This window comes from Siphateles boraxobius, unplaced genomic scaffold (genome assembly GCF_051911475.1).
Source record: "Siphateles boraxobius isolate OS27281-9 unplaced genomic scaffold, OSU_SipBor_1 26, whole genome shotgun sequence".
In the NCBI taxonomy this organism is placed as follows: domain Eukaryota; kingdom Metazoa; phylum Chordata; class Actinopteri; order Cypriniformes; family Leuciscidae; genus Siphateles; species Siphateles boraxobius.
In genome coordinates, this window is record NW_027508876.1 from 27,639,255 (window position 1) to 27,660,095 (window position 20,841).

Below are 20,841 nucleotides of genomic sequence, written 5' to 3' on the forward strand. Positions count from 1 at the left end.
ATATTAATATTTTATTTATTCAGTTTAACAATATAAACTAATATTTTATGCTCGACACTATGGATAAATTATACAAAACAGACATATAATAATCTTTAAAGTAAAACCGGAAAAGGACTTTTATTTAGGCAGAATTACACCCCGGAAATATAGAACAATATCTTTTTGGTTTACTGCAACGCCGCGTTTCCTACATTCAAGAACATTTTGATGCATATTTCGCCTTTGTGTTTAATGTAAACAGCAAAAGAGACACATTTTTACCAATTAAATGTAATTGTATCTTCGTATATGTTAAAACTCTTAAATATGAGGTATTTTCTCGATAATTGTTGCATTTCGCAAGCCACACGTTCATAAAACATAAAATCTAACGTAATCCAATCGGTAATGTTTTCAGTTGTGGTTGTGTCACATGAACAGACAGAAGAAAGATAAAAAAGAAATGTAGTTTTACTTACAGCTCCCACGATTTCAAAAGTTATGGAGTCTGTATTTTTAAAATTGTGCCTGTTATGTCTGACAGCACTGGGTAAGTGTAATAAATTGAGTCTTGTTTTATTAAATATGATCAATAGTGTAGCAACTGGAACTGAAAGTGTTTTCAACATTTTTTATGTGGTGTTTTTTGATGTTTCAGTGGCTGTCATATCAGGAGGGAAGATGAAGATAGTGGAGGAACCGAATACATTTGGGTCAGGTTTCCAGCAAACCCTCTAAAATGTTCATTTCAAATATGAGATCTACTTAAACAACATAGTCTGAATCCCCATATTCTTCTTCCTTTGATTTTTCAGGTTGAATAATCAGCTTATGTCTCAGAGCAGTCGACTGCAGGCAAAGATCAGCCCATCTCCAGTGTCAGGACCTTCACATCTGCACAGACTGGCAGGGAAATGCTTCAACTATATTGAGGCCCTGTATGTAACATCTTTAAAACTATTAAAAAGTCTTTTTTTTTTAAGTGTAGTAGCTTAATATACACATTTAACTTGATTTATCTTTATGAATATGAATTGTGTGTAATTAAAAAATTCTTCTGTGTTTTTTTAGATACAAATACGTATTCTGTCCATTTCATAATGTGACTCAGCATGAACAGAGTTTCAGATGGAACGCATACAGCGGTATATTGGGGTAATGATCTTTATAAAAGTTTTTATTATGCTTTCTTCTATTTATTTAAGCTTGCATTATTTGAAATCACTGTGTATGTGTAGTATTTGGCAGGAATGGGAGATTCAGAATAACACGTTTACTGGCATGTGGATGCGAGAAGGAGATTCATGCGGAAACAAGAACAGACAGACCAAGGTTTGTTTTTTCCCCATCAACACACTATCTTTGTGTTAATTGTAATGAGTCTTTATGAATGTTTTTTTGCCAGTAAGTGGTGACGTGTGAATGATGTTGTGTGTCTCTATTCAGGTTCTCCTGGTCTGTGGGAATAGCAGTAAACTTTCGAGAGTTTCAGAGCCGCAGACGTGTGTTTATTCACTGACGTTTGAAACGCCACTTGTTTGCCATTCACACTCCCTCTTAGGTGAGTTAACCGCAGTGTTATTTTAGTATCATTCAAATACTATTATTGTTTTGTCTTATTTTAAATAATTGTATGTGATCCTGAGGGACATTTTAAAGTTAGTTGAGGCTTTATCTACAATGAACCGAGTCTCACTGTGCACTTGTGTGTTTTTTCAGTGTATCCAGTTTTGAGTGAGCCATTACAGAAGGAGTGGGATGAAATTGCGCAAGCTCGATATGAAGATCTCCTCACAGAACAGGTGACAACAAACACACACTGTTATACTCTTCATGCCTCTGAGAACATATAATAATAAGAGGCGTTTGTGTGTGTTTAGGGTTATAATAAGCTGCTGAAAGCGCTGTTTGAAGAGGCGGGTCTCCTGAGAAGAGCTCAGCAGCAGAAGGCAGAGGAGAGCACGACGTCTGTCACGCATCCGAGTCTGGAGCAGTGCAAACAGGTCAGAGAGACGTGTGCAGGACATACTGCGCTCAGCTTTAGTCATGCTTCTGCTGTCAGCATGTGTGTTTATTTGAACAGGACTTCGAAAAGCAGCGGGCAGAAATAGAACGGCTACAATCGCTCCTAACACAACATAACATCTCCTATGAGGCGACAACAACAGGTGAGACATGCATGCTCATCTGATAGGCTCAGGTGGACGCTTAAAGGGGAACTCGGCAACTCTAGCTATTTCTTCGCTGATTTCACTTTTGTTGTCGCATGTTTTCTTAACGAGCTCCCCCTGAGGCATATATTTCACAACACTGTCGTAAAAAAACTCACTTGCGGCCCCTCCTCCCCCTTTCTACCGCTGCTCATGTGCATTTGTTGTTATCGGAGCCGGCCAACTTTATCGTGTGGAGCTATGTCTACCGAGGTGGGTAATGCATCATACACATTGAGGGCGGCGTGTGTGTTTATGTCGAATTTCCGTAAAGCAGTTTGTGTTTCTCACTTGTTCTCGCTTCTCACAAGACTTCCTATTTCCAACTTACCGGGACGTTAATCCTCATGTTGCAAGGTTGGTTATCCGCCTAGGATCACTGGGGGGAGTGGGGAAAGTCACCATTCTCACCAGAACAGGTTATTAAACCATCCAAATGATTTCGAAACGGTTTTATTATGTTGAAATAGTTGCCAAGTTCCCCTTTAAGTCACAAAAGCCCAGGACACATCAAGCCGACGTCAAAGAACTAGCGGTGACGAAAGCTGACTGTGTTGTCGGCTGCGTCTCAGCTATAAAGCTGCGCTTGAACACACCAAAAGGACTAAAGGCGACTGTAAACTAGCATGTGCGTTCTGCGCCAAAATATCTGTTTATATCAGCAGGTATCAATCGTCTATTTACGTCATTCAAAAAGGAAGTAAAGTAGGACTGCAGATATTCAAACTGTAAACAAAGCAGCGCTAGCTGTGAATTTTGAATATCAATAATGTTGTTCACTTTATTTACTCCAGGCAGCTCATGTTATTATGAAAATATTCATGCATTCAAATGCTCAAGTAAATGATGTAACATTATAACAGCCTTCTGTCTGTGTCTTTGTGCGCTTTCATCACTTACGCTTTTATTCTCGTGTACTGACTCGTTCGCTAAGCTGAACATCCAATCAGAGTTCTCTCTCTCACCGATGGCGATTCAACATGCTGAATTGGCCCAAAATACCCAGATCGCGTCCGGCGAGAGCCAACGGTGCGGAACATACTGAAAAAACCTGTAGCACATGGCTTGGTGTGTCCCGGCCTGAAAAAATGCCCGAATGTGTCATTTATTTTAGCCCTATGAAGCCTACAGTGTAATATTTGATATGCAAATATACTAAGGCTTCTAAATGATCAACATGATTCAAACTTGCTGAAAAACCTGTTGCACACAAATCTACTACATGTCGTGCGATTGATATTTAATAGCAAGGGAAAAGCATTTTAGTAAAAATCAACAACTGTCCATCTTCAGGTCGTGGTTCACGTGTCTTTTTGCTATGAAATCCTTAATGATTTTATAAAGTAAATGTAAGAATAAATTGTATGTTGTTATTATTAATTCAAGATGAACATTTAGTGGACTGAAGCAACTTCACTTGATTATCCATACATCAATTTTTTAGAAAAATCATGTTATCATCTATATGGGCCATTTTATGAAAACAGAAAAACAAAACAAAAAACACACATGCAAATTTTTTTTGGCCTTAAGATTCAATAAACTGTTCCATGATCACATTTTTGACTATTATTATTTTGTATGTCAGATTTCACAAGGTTAAAGAAAGCTAGCAAAGCCTAAATATTTCACAAAAATAATTAGTTGATGATGCCATGAGCGTGCATCACTTGTGCTCAAACAGGTTAGATGCACCAGTGTAATTCTTCTCGCTCTCTCAGACAGGACACAGGATCAGGGTCCTGTGGAGCCCTCGCCCCGGCAGGAGCAGCACCTGCGCGGGGACACCGGCTTCATTGCTGATCTGCACTGACATGCCCAGCAGGATCACAAAACATGCAGGAAAATAATATTACTGTGAGATAATGCTATTTAATGAGTTTTAAATTTGACTTGAATACGTCTGACCTGAAAAATAAAGATTTTATCACATGACAAAGTTCTCACAACGTTGTGGCATCAGTTTTTAGGGGTAATGTAATTTTTTTTATCTTTCTGTTTGCGTAAAAACTTGTCTGTGTGCTACTATGAAAACATTGCGGGAGCTTTGTTGTTTGATCATCAAAACCAGCCTGAGAAGCCCTTTACACAGAATGAGTTTTTGTATTTAATAAAAAAAAATTAATAAAAAGGTCTGAAAATGCATTTTTTAATTTTGATTTTTTACTTAAGCAACAAGTTTTTAGAATGCAGTGTTATGCGTGCGACGATGAAAAAGTCACAATGGTCAAACACACCTGCCTAGCACATAAAATACGTTCTGTGTGAACAACCTCTAAACAATGTTGGCTCAAACAATGGTGAATGTTGTTCTGCAAGCAACTTTAATGTTCACATGACATGTTTACAACCTGTTTTATTGCCAAAGTATTGCGTGCTTCCGAGTGACTCACTCGGGATATTCAATGAGAAAAAAAGGTTGGGAGTTTGGATAGGGGGCTTTGAATTTATTTTATTTTTTAAAGTTTTTGATTACTAAAACTATGGCAGATATAGTCTAGCCTGTTCATAAGAATATGTCACCCATGATTTATTCCACAACTGAAAGTTTTGATAACCAAACGTTATCATCTCAAAATGGCAGCCGCCATGAGGGCAGACCACCCTTCATGTAGAATGAACCAGCTTTTTCAAGACCACTGAAATGACTAGATTCTTTATCTTGGGCAAGTATTCATCATTTTTATTAGTATTATTTTTATACAAGTATTAATTTCTGAATGTGAAAAAAAAGTAATTGCTGTAGGCCTACCTTTAAAATAAAAAGTTATGTTTTTAGGCTGGCCTTTATTAAATTATGTAATTCTATAACTATTGTATTACTATAACAGTAGTTAAAAATGGAGTAGAGATTTGTATTCATAATTTTGCCTTGCCTTGGAAAGGTGTGGACCGAGTGTTGATTTTTTATTGATGAATAAATTGTAGGAATTATTCGCCATTGTATTTCTTTCGACTAAATGAGAACAACAAAATTTAAACGTAATTTAAACTACCTAATCAAAAACCGTTCTTCTAAACTGCAGTAGCGTATATGATTACAATGTAGCTTGTTCTTTGGACTCTACAGAGATGCCTCAAAGTAATTGATGAATCATTTTGTTAAACACTGCGTTAAAATTAACTGTCCAAACGAACCGATTCGTTAAAACGAATCGTACGTCCCACTGCCAGGATCCGGTAACTTGATATTTAAAATCCTCTTTGTGAACCACTAGATGGCAGCATCCAAAGCTCTATCGTTCCTTTTCAACGCACATCTCTTCTGTGTGTAAAGAAATCAAGCATTTGAGCCGAAATACCACTATAATTTACACAGAAATCCCCTTCTCACGCCCTCCAGTCTCTTATTTGCTCCCATCCAATTTCTGCTCTTTTCTTTGACCATCACTAGACAGCACTGGCAGAACAAACAGCCCACATCAAGCTGCAAATAACAGACAAAACCCTCGAGCAATCGGTTCCAGGGCAGCCGTTTCCTCTTTGGTTGTAAATAAGATGTTATATTAGGATGTAGCAACCGTGTGTCGATACACATCTTGTTAGAAGCCGAAACGGGAAGAGGAGAGTTTAACTGAATAGAAAATGACCAGACCATGAAAAATAAAATTCCATTACGAGACGGCCGAACTCACCAGAGATCAAATACAACTATATTTTTTACTTCTCCTTCAGCGTTTGCCCGTGCAAAACGTGCCACCATGATTGGTATGCGATTTCTAAGGTGTTCTGTCACTGTGGTTTATCGCAATGTTCTACACTGAAAAAATGATTTTACTTAAAATATACATGCAACATTTTTGCAACAAACTTTTAAAGTAAATCAAACTTGCCAACTTTTGTTTACTTAACATTCTTTACTTAAAAAATATCGAACACAATAGAATCTTCTAAGTAATTGCAAGTTGTTTTAACTTAACATTTAAGGTCATAGGTCAAATTGATAAATTCACCAAAAATCACAATATCATAAACGGTAGTGTAAATGCTTTGTGTGTGTGTGAGTGCGCGCACAATACATAAAACCTTTTTTTATTTTGGTTCTGTGTGTCTTACTGGCCTGCCAGTAATAAATTAAATTCCAAATTAAATTGGAAAATAAATTTCATACACACATTCTACGACACCTCAGAATGTCAAGCTTCGCAGGCATGCGCATAACCCTTAATGAAAAATAGGAACACAATTTCAAGAAAAACATCCTAGGTTAACCAGTATTTTCGACTCAAAAATGTGCTGTGCATGGGTCAAATTGACTCGGCACATCCATTAAAAAAAGGCCTAAATATAACATTTACGTATTTGAATTGCATATAAAATTGCCATTCATTTTAATTAGTTTTAACATAAACAAACTAATAAACTTAATGTGATGCATATTTGTCAGTCAACTGAATGCATAATCCTATTTTCAAAATTAATTTGTTCATATTGCTTAGGATCTGTTTTATCACCATCAAGACAATATAGTAGTTTTAATCACCGTAATAGTGCACCTCTCCTCAACAAATCACATGATTGGAGAGCTCATTCATATCTGCAGTCGCACAATCAGGACTGATTTATGTCACACCTGATCTGAGACTGAAGTGGCGTCTGATTTCTGAAAGAGAGAGCGAGTGACCTTATTACAAAGCATGCTCTCTCAAGAGATGAAGCTCCTGCCTGCAGGACATCCTCTGCCTCACAATGACGCACTCCAAGGGTGCAGATATTTATATCAGGGTTGTGTACATTAGATCCTCAGTCACTTCAGAATTGCAAATGACTCATACGGCTCCCTATAGTTAATATCGGATTGCTTTGAATGGGCGTTTCACTATCAAACAAGTTTAACTTTTGTACAAGCTTTTCGGATTGATTTTGGAAGAAAACATTTAACGCTGACCAATGCATGTAGAACACCAAAAGGTCAGTGCTGACGTTTCCATCAGGCGGCCATGACAGATGCATTTGATGAACTTCAGCGCCTGTCACTCAAACCTCAGGTGGGCAATTAAGGCCTTTCATCTAATTAGATCTAAACAAAAAAATATGGCAATGACATTCAGCATGAACTTTACAGTTTGTCTTTCTATTAATATCAGAACTGAAGAACTTCTTAGGCAGGAGATGAAGAAGGGAATGTGTTGAGGCATGTCTCTTCATAAATGTTTTCGAGAGATGTGCGACTTGCTCATGAGCTTGCGGTCAATCAGCGAGAACAAGACTGAGAAGATCCTCTAAGCCTGGGATACTTAGCAATTCTTAATAAATGCATAAAAGTGAGTATATAAACTAGAAATCTTCCTTCATGTACAGATTTCATTTAACGGGGGGACGTCAGGATGAGAGACAGAGACTGAGACAACAGGCCTCTGTGGAGAGAGAGTCATGTGACGCTGACGCTCCTCCAGCATGTGCATCGGCATGCAAAACAGGCTTGAACACACTGATAATTTTTTTTAATGTTTATTAATAAAGGTATTTACATCACATTTGTCCTGTAATAATACTTATTATTAATATTATTATAAAGGTGGCACATAATAATAATAATAATTAATATTATATTAATAATAGATTGATAATATAATTTTATAATGGTGGTACATAATAATAATAATTATTGATATTAATATTATATTAATAATAGTATGATATTATATTACAAACAATATTGTAAATATATATTACTATTTTAAATTATTTATATATATATATGATAAATATAGTTTATTATATATAATAAACTATATTACAACAATAGAATCATCATAATAATTGTTATCGTTGTTATAAAAAATAATGTATACTCTCAACAACAATAATCATAATAATAACAAAAATAAATGGATAGAATGTTTACATTAATAATTATATTTTTGTAATAACTTTATATTTTTATTATAATTATAATTTATTAAGTGGCAGATAATAATAACTAATATATATATATATATATAATATGCAATTATTTTATAATTGCTATATTACTAATTAATAACTAAATTAATCATTAATTAATTATTAAATATAATAATTGTTATTTTTGTAATCATTTATATATTCCAATGTATTAGTATTAATTATTTAAGTTTATAAATGCACAAGATTAATGCCAAAGTAGTTACCTCACAATGTTATGTCATATTATTAAATTACTATTAAATAATTATTGTGCATAAATATGGGCTTACTGGGCAGACATTTGCAGCAGGATTCCACGTTCAAGCCCATATTTTATAAGACACTGTTTCCAAAAAAAACATGTCGACCTGGATAAAGTGTGGAGACAGCGACTTAAACTAGGACAAAAAGTTTGCAAGCTGTAAGATGAGAGAAAGCTTAATGAAAGAAACTGAGGCGTAACACAAAGGAGAGGTGAGATTACTCTGTATTTGGGCTTTCAGAAGGTTGTGAAAAACGGTCTCTTTCCATTCTTATGAATGCTAGGAAACGTCAGTATTATTTGATTAGATTTACATTTCCTGAAATGTTCTTTTTAGGCTGAGGTTTAACACCTTGAATGCAGTGTAAGTCATTTTGGATAAAACCATCTGCCAAATGCATAAATGCAACTTTACTTCTTTACCCCGACTGTTACACTATATTAGATCATAAAAGAAAAATCAATCATGCAGTATGGAAATATCACAATGACGTCACTGTGGTCGGTTAGGTTTTGAATAACGAGCATTTTAAACAATGAATGTCAATGGGAAATTTTGATGCATCATGATGATATTTGTTGTGCTGCCTTAATTTAATTGTTGTAATAAACATGATTTCTCATTATTGTATTACATTAATGAGAATCTAATGAAAAATTGAAATAATTTATAAAACCTATAGCCTAAAGATATTTTTTAAGTCACCATGACATTAAACAATTCTTGTTTTTATGGAATATTGCAGCATTTATTATAAAATATTTATCTATATGCACATTATTATTTTTTTAATTCATGTGTAAATAACTTCCCTTCCCTCTTGTCTTGTAGCATCATCTCTTCTCTAATGACGTGTTTACTGGTGATGAGGGCGGTGCGACCTGTCACTCACATCAGATCCACCAATAGCAAACCACAACCATCAAATCAATTCCCCACGGACAAAATCAAGCCCCGCCATACATTTGATCTTGTTCCAGAAGCCGTTTCACTATGATATACGTCACAATAAGGGAAGAAAAGACTATCCCTTCCATTTCAGCTGACTATAAAAAAATGAAAAACTAATAAAAATGACAAACATGTATAAAAATACCTCAAATTAAAATAAAACAATGAAAACCTATTTATAAAAATATTAGTATCTCGATGATACTAAAAAAAAAAAAACTTGGAAGGAAAATGTGCTTGAATGTCACGGAATGTGAAAAAGATCTAAAAATAGGTTTGATGTTCTGCATTAAACAGTGTTTGAAACGAAGCCTGGATGCTGGGACGCTGCTGGCTCCAGGGGTTCTGGGATCATGTGAACACAGGCCATTGGATGAGCACATCCCACATCCCTAAAGGACCCTGGATGCTGCGAGACACAGACGCCGTTCTTCCAGCATCCAGGAGCGCAAACGCAATGAAGTAGGTCATTCACACACAGATACAACCACCTCCCCTTCATCTTTCTCTCTCACACACACTGTACATCACTGATGACTGAACACACACACAAGCTCCTCTCTCCTCGTGCTCCAGCAGATCCTTCACAAAGGAAACACTGAACAGGACTGTGATTTTTCCACATGAGCGCAGGACTGGAAAGCAAAGCTGAGGATGTAGAGCAGAGCACAGTGTGTGTGTGTGTGACAGAGCTCTGAGCCAGACGTCCTTCAGGAACGCTGAGGAAACTCATTCTTTGTGATTGAAGATCATGCTTTTCTGGGGGGAATGAATTGATAGACGCGGCGTTTGGATGCAGGAACATGAGGGAGAGAGAGAGGGCACCAGCAGGTGAGTCCTGCACATCTCCTTCATCAGGTCATCGCTGTGAAACTCAAGCCTGACGCGTGTGTTGATTTCTTTTGTCTGAACAGTGCTGAGGGCTCTTGCTGCTCTCAACTGTTTGTTTTGCACTGTTGGTGGCACGGCATGCATTCATGCATTTTTGCTGATGTTTCCAGAGTCTGATATTATAGGTGTTTTTGTTAACATTTATAATATCGCCAAAGCATATGAAGTACTGAATAAGCCGAAAAAAGAAAGGAAATAACGGGGAATAGAGGAGAAAGAGGGTAGTAAAAAATTCAATAATTAAAAAAATAATAAAAAAGGAATGGAATTTAATGAGAATGAATTATTCAGAACTGTTTTGTTTTGTGTAATGCTGATGCATTTAGCACTTCAATAAATCCTGTAAACATGAGTTTGCATGTTTGTAAGTATAAGCAAGAATGTTGTGTGTGAAATTAATGTGACCTGTGAGGGAGGGCAGGTCAAAGGTCACCTTCAGGTGTTGACCTTAGGATCAAATTTAGGCTCAATGAGGAACAGATTGACCCATTTATAAAGTGGGGCAATTATGATTTACTATAGTAAAGTGCATTCAAGACATTCAAAGTTATATCAGTAAATTAAACTGATTATTGGAGTAAATTTTTTACAAGAAAACACTACTTTCATGTTTAATTCAATGTTTTACGTGCCATTTCTTTCTTATTATTTGTGCAGTTTACTTGCAATATCTGAGTGAAAATTGTTTCAAAATAAATCCTACATCAGATTTCCTTCAGGGTGCATCAGAGAGGGCTATTTCTTTCAATAATATATAAAATTTATAAAATGTTTAAAATAAAATTTTAAAGTCTTTAAAATGGAGCTAATTAACATCAAGCGGTTTTATAAAATGGAAAGTTTCTGTTCCAGCTCATTTTGTTGTTGTGTACTATAGGATTCACGTGCATTTCTTCCAATTGTCATTCTGAAAAATCATTTTCCTGTCTTTCCAATTCAATATCCAGTGTGTTGTGGCCAATTCAATTAAAATTGGGAAGGGAAATTCCTAAATTCTCTGCTCTACCGGTTGAGGTACAGAATGAAGGGCGGGAGAGAACGGCAGGTGGGTTAATGCAGTAAAAAACCCGGCATCTAGCCGAGGTAGACAATGACCACTAGAGAAAGTGAGAATGTTCCTGAATAAATGTCTCAATTGTTTCTCAGTTAGAGGCTAAAGTGTCCAGGATAGCAGGGGTTCGCACATCAGAACTTCTGAGAGGTCATCTTAAGGTCATCTGTTGTTGTTGTTGTTGTGTAGCAGTGATGCTCAGCGATGCTTTGCGCTGTCACTATGCATAATGCTGATAACATGAGGACTCATACTAGGTCACTGCTCTATTCCCGTAAGCTCTGCGAGACGTCAGGACCGTGATTCAGTTAGTGCTGTCCTTTGCTGCTGCTGAAATATTTACAAAGAGACTGCTTCGTCGGAGAGTGTCAAATCAGGTTCAAGGCTTGGGAAATACAAGTAGAAGTGCTGACAAGAGGAAAGAAATAAGGACACGCGTTAGAGAGAGAAGAATAAACAGAGCAAAAGACAAAAGACGTCATCAAGGAGGTTTATAACACCAGGAGAGAGTTACTCACCAGGGGCCGGTCTCACAAAACATTATTAAGAACAGTGCTTGAAGTGGACCGGTACATATTAATCTTTAGCGTTCTTCTCACATGATACCAGTGCTTTGCCACTCAGAGTCAAAGCATCAGTGCAAGCGAGCAGGGCAGTCGCTAGCGGGGAGAAAGGTGGTGATGAACACACACACACACACACACACACACACAAAATTTCAACCGAGGGGGCGGCTGTGAATGCAACGGACCGCTATTAATAACTATTTAAAATACATGGCACATTAGAAAACATGACTCCAAAAATAGTGTGCATGTTTAGTATTATTAAGGTAATTTGCATACGACACAAAAAAGATGACCTTTGAGGTGATTTTGATCAGCAAATCTTCAACAAGAATGGCCATAGAATAAGATATCAGATTTTACAATCAGATTTTAATTTTTTAATTTTTTTTTAATTTTTTTATTTCGGTTCAATATTTTGTATTTTTTTGTTTCCAAATTATATTTATGGAATAGATATGATCCATTTAGTACCTGTTTATCACTTTATGAGCATAGACCTGAAAATGACATTTTCAATTTAAACTGGTATCTAGAAATTTCGAATCATGTCCATGATTTTTTTTTTTATCCAGCAAGTGCCTAAACCTCAACCGAGTTTCGTATCATTCCAATAAATAAAAAAAATGTAAATAAATAAAGCGTAAAACTGAACAGCATCAGAGGTTTAAGAAAATATTAGAAAAATGAAAAATCTTAAGAAATGGTTTAACTTCTCTCTTAAGTTGTGCAATGCAAAAAAAGATGTTCTTACTCATTATTTTTGTCATTTTCCAGTGAAATTATCTAAACATTCTTAAAATAGATATATTTACTTGGGAAGAAGCTTTTATAAACATGCCTTAGAAAAAAACATAACTGATGTGCATCTTGAGACAAAACAATGGCTCTGAGTGATTTCAAGATCTGTCAGTGCAAGTTGCTTTCAGTTAAAACAGCTCAAACATGTTAGTCTGAAATAAGCCTTGTCTGTGAAACCAGAGGTTAATATCTTAAGTAATTAAGCTTCTCAAGTAAATATATCTTGATTTAGGAATTTTGAGATCTTTTAGTGAAAACGAGACAAAATTGCTAAGCAAGAAAACCATTTTTATCTGTGTGAACCTGGCCCCGGGACACACCTCCTCTAAATAAGTTTGTCAGTGCATGTGAGATAATGTGTGTGTTTCTCAGTGCTCTCGCAGCGGGACGGGGCAGTGAGACGAGCGGGGCTCCGGTCGAGGACATGCAGGCGCTGTCCATCACGTCTCTCTCCGCCTCAGAGGTAGAACAGCAGTATGAGCTGATCGCTGCTTTGGGGAAGGGCACCTACGGCAAAGTCGACTTGTGTGTGCACCGGACACAGGGTGAGTCTGGATGAAAATGAGGCAGTGCCGTTTTTTTCTTGTGGAACCAAAACAAAATGTTTTGCAGAATTTCCTGACTGCTTCTCTTCATACAATGGAAGTGCATGTAGATGGACACCCAGCAAGCAATAGCTGTCATTTCACCTTATAGGTTAACTATAGACCGATATAGTCCGGCTATGAGTAACCCACTTCTAGCCAAAATAACCTTGAATTTGTTTTTGCCAAAATAACTTGCGAGATGTATGATATTCCATCATGTAAGCAAAGTAAACAGTGATTACAAGGTTTCATTTCTTTACTCATTTCATTTATTTGTTATCTAATTGATGACTAGTCTATTCTTGGGCTATGGTTTAGACCTCTATTAAATGTTAACTGACAGCCCAAATTTTGCCTGTTTTAGCCTAGACGTCAGGGCTGTGTTTGGACGGCTATTAGACGTGTTTTAAATGCAAAATTGCTTGCTGGACACTGTCAAGCTCCAACAATGCTCCTCTATATTCAAATAGAGGTCTTGATGCACCATGATATTTCATTCAGCGCTGTTTTGTGTATTGGCAGGAACTAAACTGGCTCTGAAGTACGTGAGTAAGAACAAGACGAAGCTGCGTAGTTTTCTGCGCGAGTACAGTCTGACGGCGGCTCTGGGCTGCAGTCCGTTTATCATCAAAGTCCTAAACGTCCTGTTTGAGACGGAGGACAGCTACGTGTTCGGCCAGGAGTACGCGCCCGCGGGAGACCTGTTCGACATCATCCCACCTCAGGTATCACTGCGCATTATATTACCTGTTTAACACCTGTATCAGTATTTCAGTGTGTTAGAATCCTGAATGCACACGCAGGTTGTAAACATGTTTGGGTCATATTTCAACCCAAAAATAATGATGCTGAAAATTCAGCTTTGATCACAGGAATAAATTAGATTTTACAATTTACTACAATAGAAAACAGCTACTTTAAACTGTAATAATATTTTACAATTTTACTGTATTTTTAATCAGTCTTGGTAAGCTGAAAAGACTGGTTGTTTTTTTGTATTGGTTTGTTTGTTTGTAAACTAAGACTCGAACATGTTCTTTGTGAGATTTAACTAAATATACTAGTTTTTTTTTGTCTTGTCTGGATGACATGAACAGTACAGAAAACCAACTATATGCATGTATCTAGACTCACACAGAATCTTTCTTTTTTTCACATTTTCTGTGCTATTTTTTGGGGAAAATATGGCCAAAAAATGTTTATATCCAAAACATGCACAGGGAATTTGTATAACTTTATGATTGATAGGTAATCAATCAAAAAAAGGCCTATGTTAATTCTGCATACATCTGTGTAGTTCTACAGGTCGTGTAATCCTGCTTTTGATTATAGAAAAAAGTTTCTACTTCCTCCCTTATAGATTATGAGCTTTTTTATATGATATGATTTGATTATGATACTCTCTATACCTCCTCAGCTCTAAACTTCGCCTTCCTGTGTTCCCATGTGTTTTCAGGCCGGCCTGCCGGAGGACATGGTCAAACGCTGTGTTCAGCAACTGGGTTTGGCTCTGGATTTCATGCACAGCAAGAGTCTCGTCCATCGTGACGTGAAGCCAGAAAATGTTCTGCTCTTCGACCGCGAGTGCCGGCGTGTGAAATTAGCAGATTTGGGAATGACACGGCGGGCGGGCAGCCGGATCAAGCGGATCAGCGGCACCATCCCATACACTGCTGCCGAGGTGTGCCAGGCCTCGGTTTCGGAGGGCATCGTCGTGGCGACAACCCAGGACGTGTGGGCTTTCGGAGTTCTGCTCTTTTGCATGCTCACGGGAAACTTCCCATGGGAAGCGGCGTTGCCTAGCGATGCATTCTTTTCGGAATTTCAGCGCTGGCAACGGGGGGCGTGTCCTCCAGGAGCCGTTCCCTCCCAGTGGAGGCGTTTCTCTGATGATGCGTTGCGTATGTTCGGCCGGCTGTTGGCGTTGGAGCCGGAGCGGCGCTGTGGCGTTAAAGAGGTGTTTTACTTCCTTAAATACGACCTGCTGAATCATCATCGCCGCAGAGCGTCCTGTAGGGCCCCGAGGGGAGGAGCCTCACGTTGCTCCGCCCACAGACACACAGACCCCTCCCCCCCTTCAGGCACTTCCTGTCTACGCCCCACCCCCCTCAAACGTAGCATCCTATCCGAACCACATTCCTCAAGGGAAGAGTCCTCCAAAAGCCCGTCGCCTAACCGCCAAGACAAGAGCAAAGTGATGATGACCACTCCTATTGAGATTTGCGTATGAAGACAAATCTGGGTCTCAAAAGTGTACGGGTTTCACTGGACGGCCGCGAAACTGGTAGCAATATTACTTCAGGAGAACTACTGGAAAAACTTTTGCATAAGAATGACAAGAACGCCGTAGGTTATTAAGAACTAGCAAAAGTATTACTCTGTGACTTTGAAACCTTAGGAAAAGAGGATCGAGAGGATCAAAATAACTTTGATAGGTCACTTTAACTCTAGAAATTATTTAGTTTTGCAAGGAAAAACATACTGAATTTGCTTTTAATTTAAAAGAATAGTTCACTCAAAAAACGACAACATGTCTTTCTTTCTTATGGAGTCCCTAAAGGGACATGGTGAGGGAAAAATATGAGATGGGAAGGAAAAAATATGTCAATGCTCTTCCGTTCTCTTCCAAAACTTTTGTGTTCCCCCAAGAAATAAACTTAGTGTTTGCTTGCAAAACTTTTGCGTTTGACCGAGAAACTGCACGTTCGCTCGCAATACCTTTGTGTTTCCCCTAGAAATAAACTTTGCTTTCGCTCACAAATCTTTTGCGTTCCCCTGAGAAACTTTGCGTTCACTTGCAAAGAACTCAAAAGGTGTGCGAGTGAATGCAAAGTTTCTCTGGGGAACGCAAAACATTTGGGTGAATGCAAAAGCACTGAAATATACATTTTATCTTATTTTTTCCCCCATTGCTTTGTCCTTTTAGGGGCTCCGTACCTTCTTGCAATGAACACAAATGAAGAAATAGTGCACAATGCTCCATAATGTGTGCTTTAGATGTCAAGATCCTGAAATCACATCAAAGTACCATAGTCGGAGTCCTTTAAAGTCATATAATAGATTTATGTGAGGAAAAGTCATTGTTAACCAAAAATTGTATTGATGCTGATTTTTGCTTCAAATATTGTGCATCTTCACTGTCAGAAAGAGTGTGAACAATCATACCTTTAGCTTGTGACTGAGACAGTACCCATAAAGGAACAATCTTGTAACATATCTAGCCCTAAAAGGTGTATATTAGTGCATTTTATTTGTGTAAGTTACTGATATGCACCTTTTAGGAGTATACTAGGTATAGAATTGATCCATTGAGCCCCAGGACAAGCTGATGTGCCCCTAACGGTACAATTTTTCCACACATTTTCTAAAAGAGAAGATGCATTGATGGTCATTGACATCAAATTTTACCCATCTTGATGTGCTGTATTTAAATTGAATGATATTTGAGAGATATGCATTTTCAATTCACATTTTGGTCTGTTTCCCACTCAAAGCTGATGAACGTGTGGCTTTACAAGACTTAGAATATAGTGTATAGACTTCTTTTGTAATGCTATTTTAGTATCATTGATATACTATAATAGATTGTCATATTTTTAATTTTAGGTAAGATTAAAAAAAATAAAACATTTTTTTTAAATGTCTATAGTTTTAGTTTTAATTATTTTAGTACTTAGAAAATGAGAAATGTTGAGAAATGCAACACCTGGGTGAGTTAATGATAACTTAGTTTTTAATTTAGGGTGAACTATCCTTTTAACTTTTCGATAGTGCACTGAAACTCGGCAAACAGGGAAGTACACTGATGGTGTCAATATACAGATCGACATCTTTTCTTTACGGAGGCTCATCATCATGTGACTTTTAAACCAGCCTACGACAGAATCATACATGTGCACCAATAGAAGAAAAAGATATATTTTATACTGGATTTCTTTAGTTTTACGAGGAAACTGGAAGATCCACGATAACCAGAAGACTGCCTATATGAACTTCCACAGAGACACAGGACTTTTAAAGGGTTAGTTCACCCAAAAAAGAGCAGGATCACTTCTCCATACTAATCCATAGGCTTCTTCAGGGATTGAAATTTGCCAGCCCCAAAAAGTCATTAAAGACATCGTTAAAATAGTCCAAGTGACTACAGTGGCTCAATCTTAAGTTTATCAAACGACGAGAACACTTTTTGTGCGCAAAAAAACAAAAATAACGACTTTATTTCAACTATTAATTTCCTTCTCTGTGGGCCTCGAGTCAGTTCACTAGTGTAAAAGCGTAGAGCTTTTGTTGTTGTACGTCACACGCATAACCCACATGACCAGTGTCGGCCAATAGTGAGCCTACGTGTGACATAGCTCTACGCAATCATACTAAGTCAACTGATTAGAGGCCCATAGAGAAGGAAATGAATAGTTGAAATAAAGTCATTATTTTTGTTTGTTTTTGCGCACAAAAAGAATTCTTGTCGCTTGATAAACTTAAGATTGAGCCACTGTAGTCACTTGCACTATTTTAACAATGTCTTTAATGATTTTTCGGGGCTGGCCAGTTTTAATCCCTGAAGAAGCCTATGGACTAGTATGGAGGAGTGATCCAGCTCTCAGATTTCATCAAAAATATCTTAATCCGTGTTCCGAAGATGAACGAAGGTCTTACGGGGTTGGAACAATATGAGGGTGAGTAAATACTGACAGAATTTTCATTTTTGGGTGAACTATTCCTTTAAAGAGTCTTCAAGAGTAAAAACACAGTCTCCATCGATCACAGGGATTGTATTATGTATCTTTGTATTTGAAGTGTCCATTCAAACACCTTTTTCTGAGGAAAAGCGGCAGGAGTGGCAATCTTAACGGCTCAACTGAGACCCGTCTTCTGTGTTCTCGTATAAAGGGTCATTTAGGAAAGCAAAGCCTCAAGGGATTATTCAAGAACACGAGCACATCTGCTCCCTAGAACATTGTGACTGTGTTTCGTCAGGTAGTGCTAATTTGTAGCTTCTTTTGTATCAGAGAACAAACGATCAATTAACTAACTTCTACAGAGACTCTTTTTAGTCTTAAATTAAAGTTTATGTTTACATAGGATGCATTAGATAGTGATATAGGTGGTATAGAGCAGTTAATGTTAATGTTTGAGGTATGTTGCCAATTTCTCATCAAAAACAAACTCAAGAACAGACGAAAAGAATATGACACATAATCTGAAGGAGTTCTCTGTTGTGGTTAGTATGAGATAATAGCAATCATTAAACAGTTTAATGATAATGGATTTTGCTCTTTTTATAGGACTGTTTCATGGTTATAAAGGTTGTTCAAACAACCTTTTAATATCAACCTACAATAGTTGGTGTTTTTTCATTTGACATTATTTGACTCTTGTACATTTATAAAACTAGATGTTATTTAGCTGTTGTAAGGATTGTCATACAGTCGTAGATTGTTCTGAATGATAAACAGCTAATTAAACAGATTAAATGCACATTGAATTGCACCCATTGCCTCTATAATTTTTTGTGTGTGTGACAGTTTAAAACTACTACGACATAAACAGAAATGAAGGTGACCTACTACAACTTCAATAAATGTATCATACTTGGTTGCAAGTTAAAATTATGATTTATTGATTTTCTTATAAGTTGAAAACATTATTTTTATGAGTTCTGTTGACATAATTGCCTCTGTCCCTTTTGTGTCCCCTCTTTTTACAAACATCATTCATTTACCACTGGAATCATTTCTTCTTCTCTTAAAACAGCTGCTGTAACTCAATTCCCAACAACCTTAATAATTTTCGTCCCATTTTAAAATCTTCCATTCATCTCCAAAATTCTTGAAAAAATAGTTGCTGCTCAACTCCACTCATCTTATAATCTATATGAACAATTCCAGTGTGGTTTCCGTCCTCTTCACAGCACAGATACAGCCCTCCTTAAAATCCCTAATGACCTTCTCCTAGCTGCTGACTCTGGTTTACTATCCATTCTCCTTCTGCTTGATTTGAGTGTGGCCTTCGATACAATTTCACACACCATCCTTCTACAGACTCTCCTCTTTTGGTATTATAACACACCTCTAAACTGGTTTTATTCATATCTATCAGGCCGCACTCAGTTCATTAATTTAAAATCATTCACCTCTCATTCAGTCCCTGTTGTCGCAGGAGTGCCCCAGGGCTCTGTCCTGGGACCCCTGCTGTTCATTATTTATCTACTCCTCCTTGGTTACATCTTCCGTAAATATCAGATTCACTTCCATTGCTATACGCAAATGAAACCCAACTCTATCTTTCAACCAAAGCGAATTCAAAACTTTCTCCATCTTCCCTTACTAACTCTCTTCTTGACATAAAATCCTGGTTCACTTAAAACTTCCTCAAATTAAATTGCAATAAAACAGAATTGCTTCTTATAGGTACAAGATCAACATTAAACAAACTCCATCATTTTTCTATTCCCATTGATAGCTCCTTCATCTCCCCTCCCCTCAGGTTAAAAGACTGGGTGTAATCTTCGATAGCACCCTATCTTTTACGTCTAATGTTAATAATGTCACCCGGAGTGCTTACTACCATCTTCGAAACATCAACCGCTTTTGTCCTTTCCTCACGCTTCACTCCACTGCCATTCTTGTTCAGTTTAGTCACATCTCATTTAAATTACTGCAATTCCCTTTTGTTTGGCCTCCCGCATAAAACCCTCCATAAACTTCATAAACTCGTACCACCTATATTCATCACATCACTCCCATCTTACAACAGCTCCATTGGCTACCCATCATTTACCGTATCAACTATAAAATACTTCTCTACTATCTTTTTGACCTCCTCCATATACCCACACCCGTTCGCACTCTTAGATCCTCTTCTTCCATCAATTTTACTGTTCCCCATGTTCTCCCTAAAATTGATCCACTCTCACATGTTAAATCCAAACTCATAACCCATCTGTTTAGAATAGCTTACTCCCTCTGATCACAACTGCATTGTCTTTATTAATTGTATTGTATTTCATTGTTTTTACTTAAATATTGTCTTGTTGAAGATGTATAGTGATCTTGAGGGTCAAGAAAGGCTGCTATAAATAAAATCTATAATAATAATAATAATAATAATAATGTTGATCATTACCTGAACTTAATATTATGTATAATTTAAATTGAAAATTCCACGTTATTTGATTTTTTGTTGTTGTAACTTTTGTAGTAACAATGAAATTGTCTTGATAACTTGGGCAGTGGATTTTTAGTTCCAACATGCTCTGTATAGGACTGGATAAAGAGAGTAAATGTTGAAATTAAGTGTGTTTTTAGTAAATGGACAGATCTGTTTATGTTTGACATTCAGTTTCCGTTAATATACCATTGTACCAAATTAGTTGAAACAACTTAGTTTTTTTGAGTAATCAACTTAATGTGTGTTAATGGCACATATTATTAAGTTCTGTACCACAATGTAGTTCATTGGTTGAACATAATTCAATTAGGATTTGTCATGACTCAAAAAGATTGATGCAAACTGTTTTTATTTTAAAGAGTATGTCCAGCTCTAAACAATATGTCCATTGAAACTAACCTAAATAGCTTTCAAATGAAAATTGTTTAAATATTTTATTTTAATTAATTAATTACTTAATTACTATTTATCCACTTCAGA

At 36.9% G+C, this 20,841-nt stretch overlaps 2 protein-coding genes across 3 annotated transcripts; both read left to right on the forward strand.

The window, feature by feature from the left end:
* Positions 1-172: 172 nt before the first annotated feature.
* gnptg (N-acetylglucosamine-1-phosphate transferase subunit gamma) lies at positions 173-4,337 on the forward strand. The gene is made up of 10 exons (XM_077245346.1): positions 173-532; positions 641-695; positions 798-920; positions 1,054-1,137; positions 1,221-1,314; positions 1,429-1,543; positions 1,702-1,784; positions 1,863-1,985; positions 2,066-2,150; positions 3,914-4,337. Exons 1-10 carry the CDS (start codon positions 484-486, stop codon positions 4,003-4,005), a joined length of 903 nt encoding a protein of 300 aa, XP_077101461.1. The 5' UTR covers positions 173-483; the 3' UTR covers positions 4,006-4,337.
* Positions 4,338-9,175: 4,838 nt separating this feature from the next.
* Positions 9,176-18,681, forward strand: sbk1 (SH3 domain binding kinase 1). 2 transcript variants are annotated; one of them, XR_013207351.1, is made up of 5 exons: positions 9,318-10,126; positions 12,977-13,149; positions 13,714-13,916; positions 14,648-17,313; positions 17,675-18,681. XR_013207351.1 is itself a non-coding variant. In XM_077245339.1 (4 exons), the coding sequence occupies exons 1-4, from the start codon at positions 10,089-10,091 to the stop codon at positions 15,419-15,421; spliced, it is 1,188 nt and encodes a 395-aa protein (XP_077101454.1). In that variant the 5' UTR covers positions 9,176-10,088; the 3' UTR covers positions 15,422-18,681. The 2 variants fall into 2 exon arrangements, 1 of the variants encoding a protein (XP_077101454.1); XM_077245339.1 differs by having other exon boundaries at positions 9,176-10,126; positions 14,648-18,681.
* Positions 18,682-20,841: the final 2,160 nt, after the last annotated feature.

Bases quoted from the DNA above. Each gene is read 5' to 3' on its own strand.
- gnptg (XM_077245346.1), top strand. From the start codon at position 484: ATGGAGTCTGTATTTTTAAAATTGTGCCTGTTATGTCTGACAGCACTG. The intron at 696-797 runs GTCAGGTTTCCA...TTGATTTTTCAG, and splicing joins GAGGAACCGAATACATTTGG to GTTGAATAATCAGCTTATGT. The intron at 921-1,053 runs GTATGTAACATC...GTGTTTTTTTAG, and splicing joins TTCAACTATATTGAGGCCCT to ATACAAATACGTATTCTGTC.
- sbk1 (XM_077245339.1), top strand. From the start codon at position 10,089: ATGCAGGAACATGAGGGAGAGAGAGAGGGCACCAGCAG. The intron at 13,150-13,713 runs GTGAGTCTGGAT...GTGTATTGGCAG, and splicing joins GTGTGTGCACCGGACACAGG to GAACTAAACTGGCTCTGAAG. The intron at 13,917-14,647 runs GTATCACTGCGC...ATGTGTTTTCAG, and splicing joins TCGACATCATCCCACCTCAG to GCCGGCCTGCCGGAGGACAT.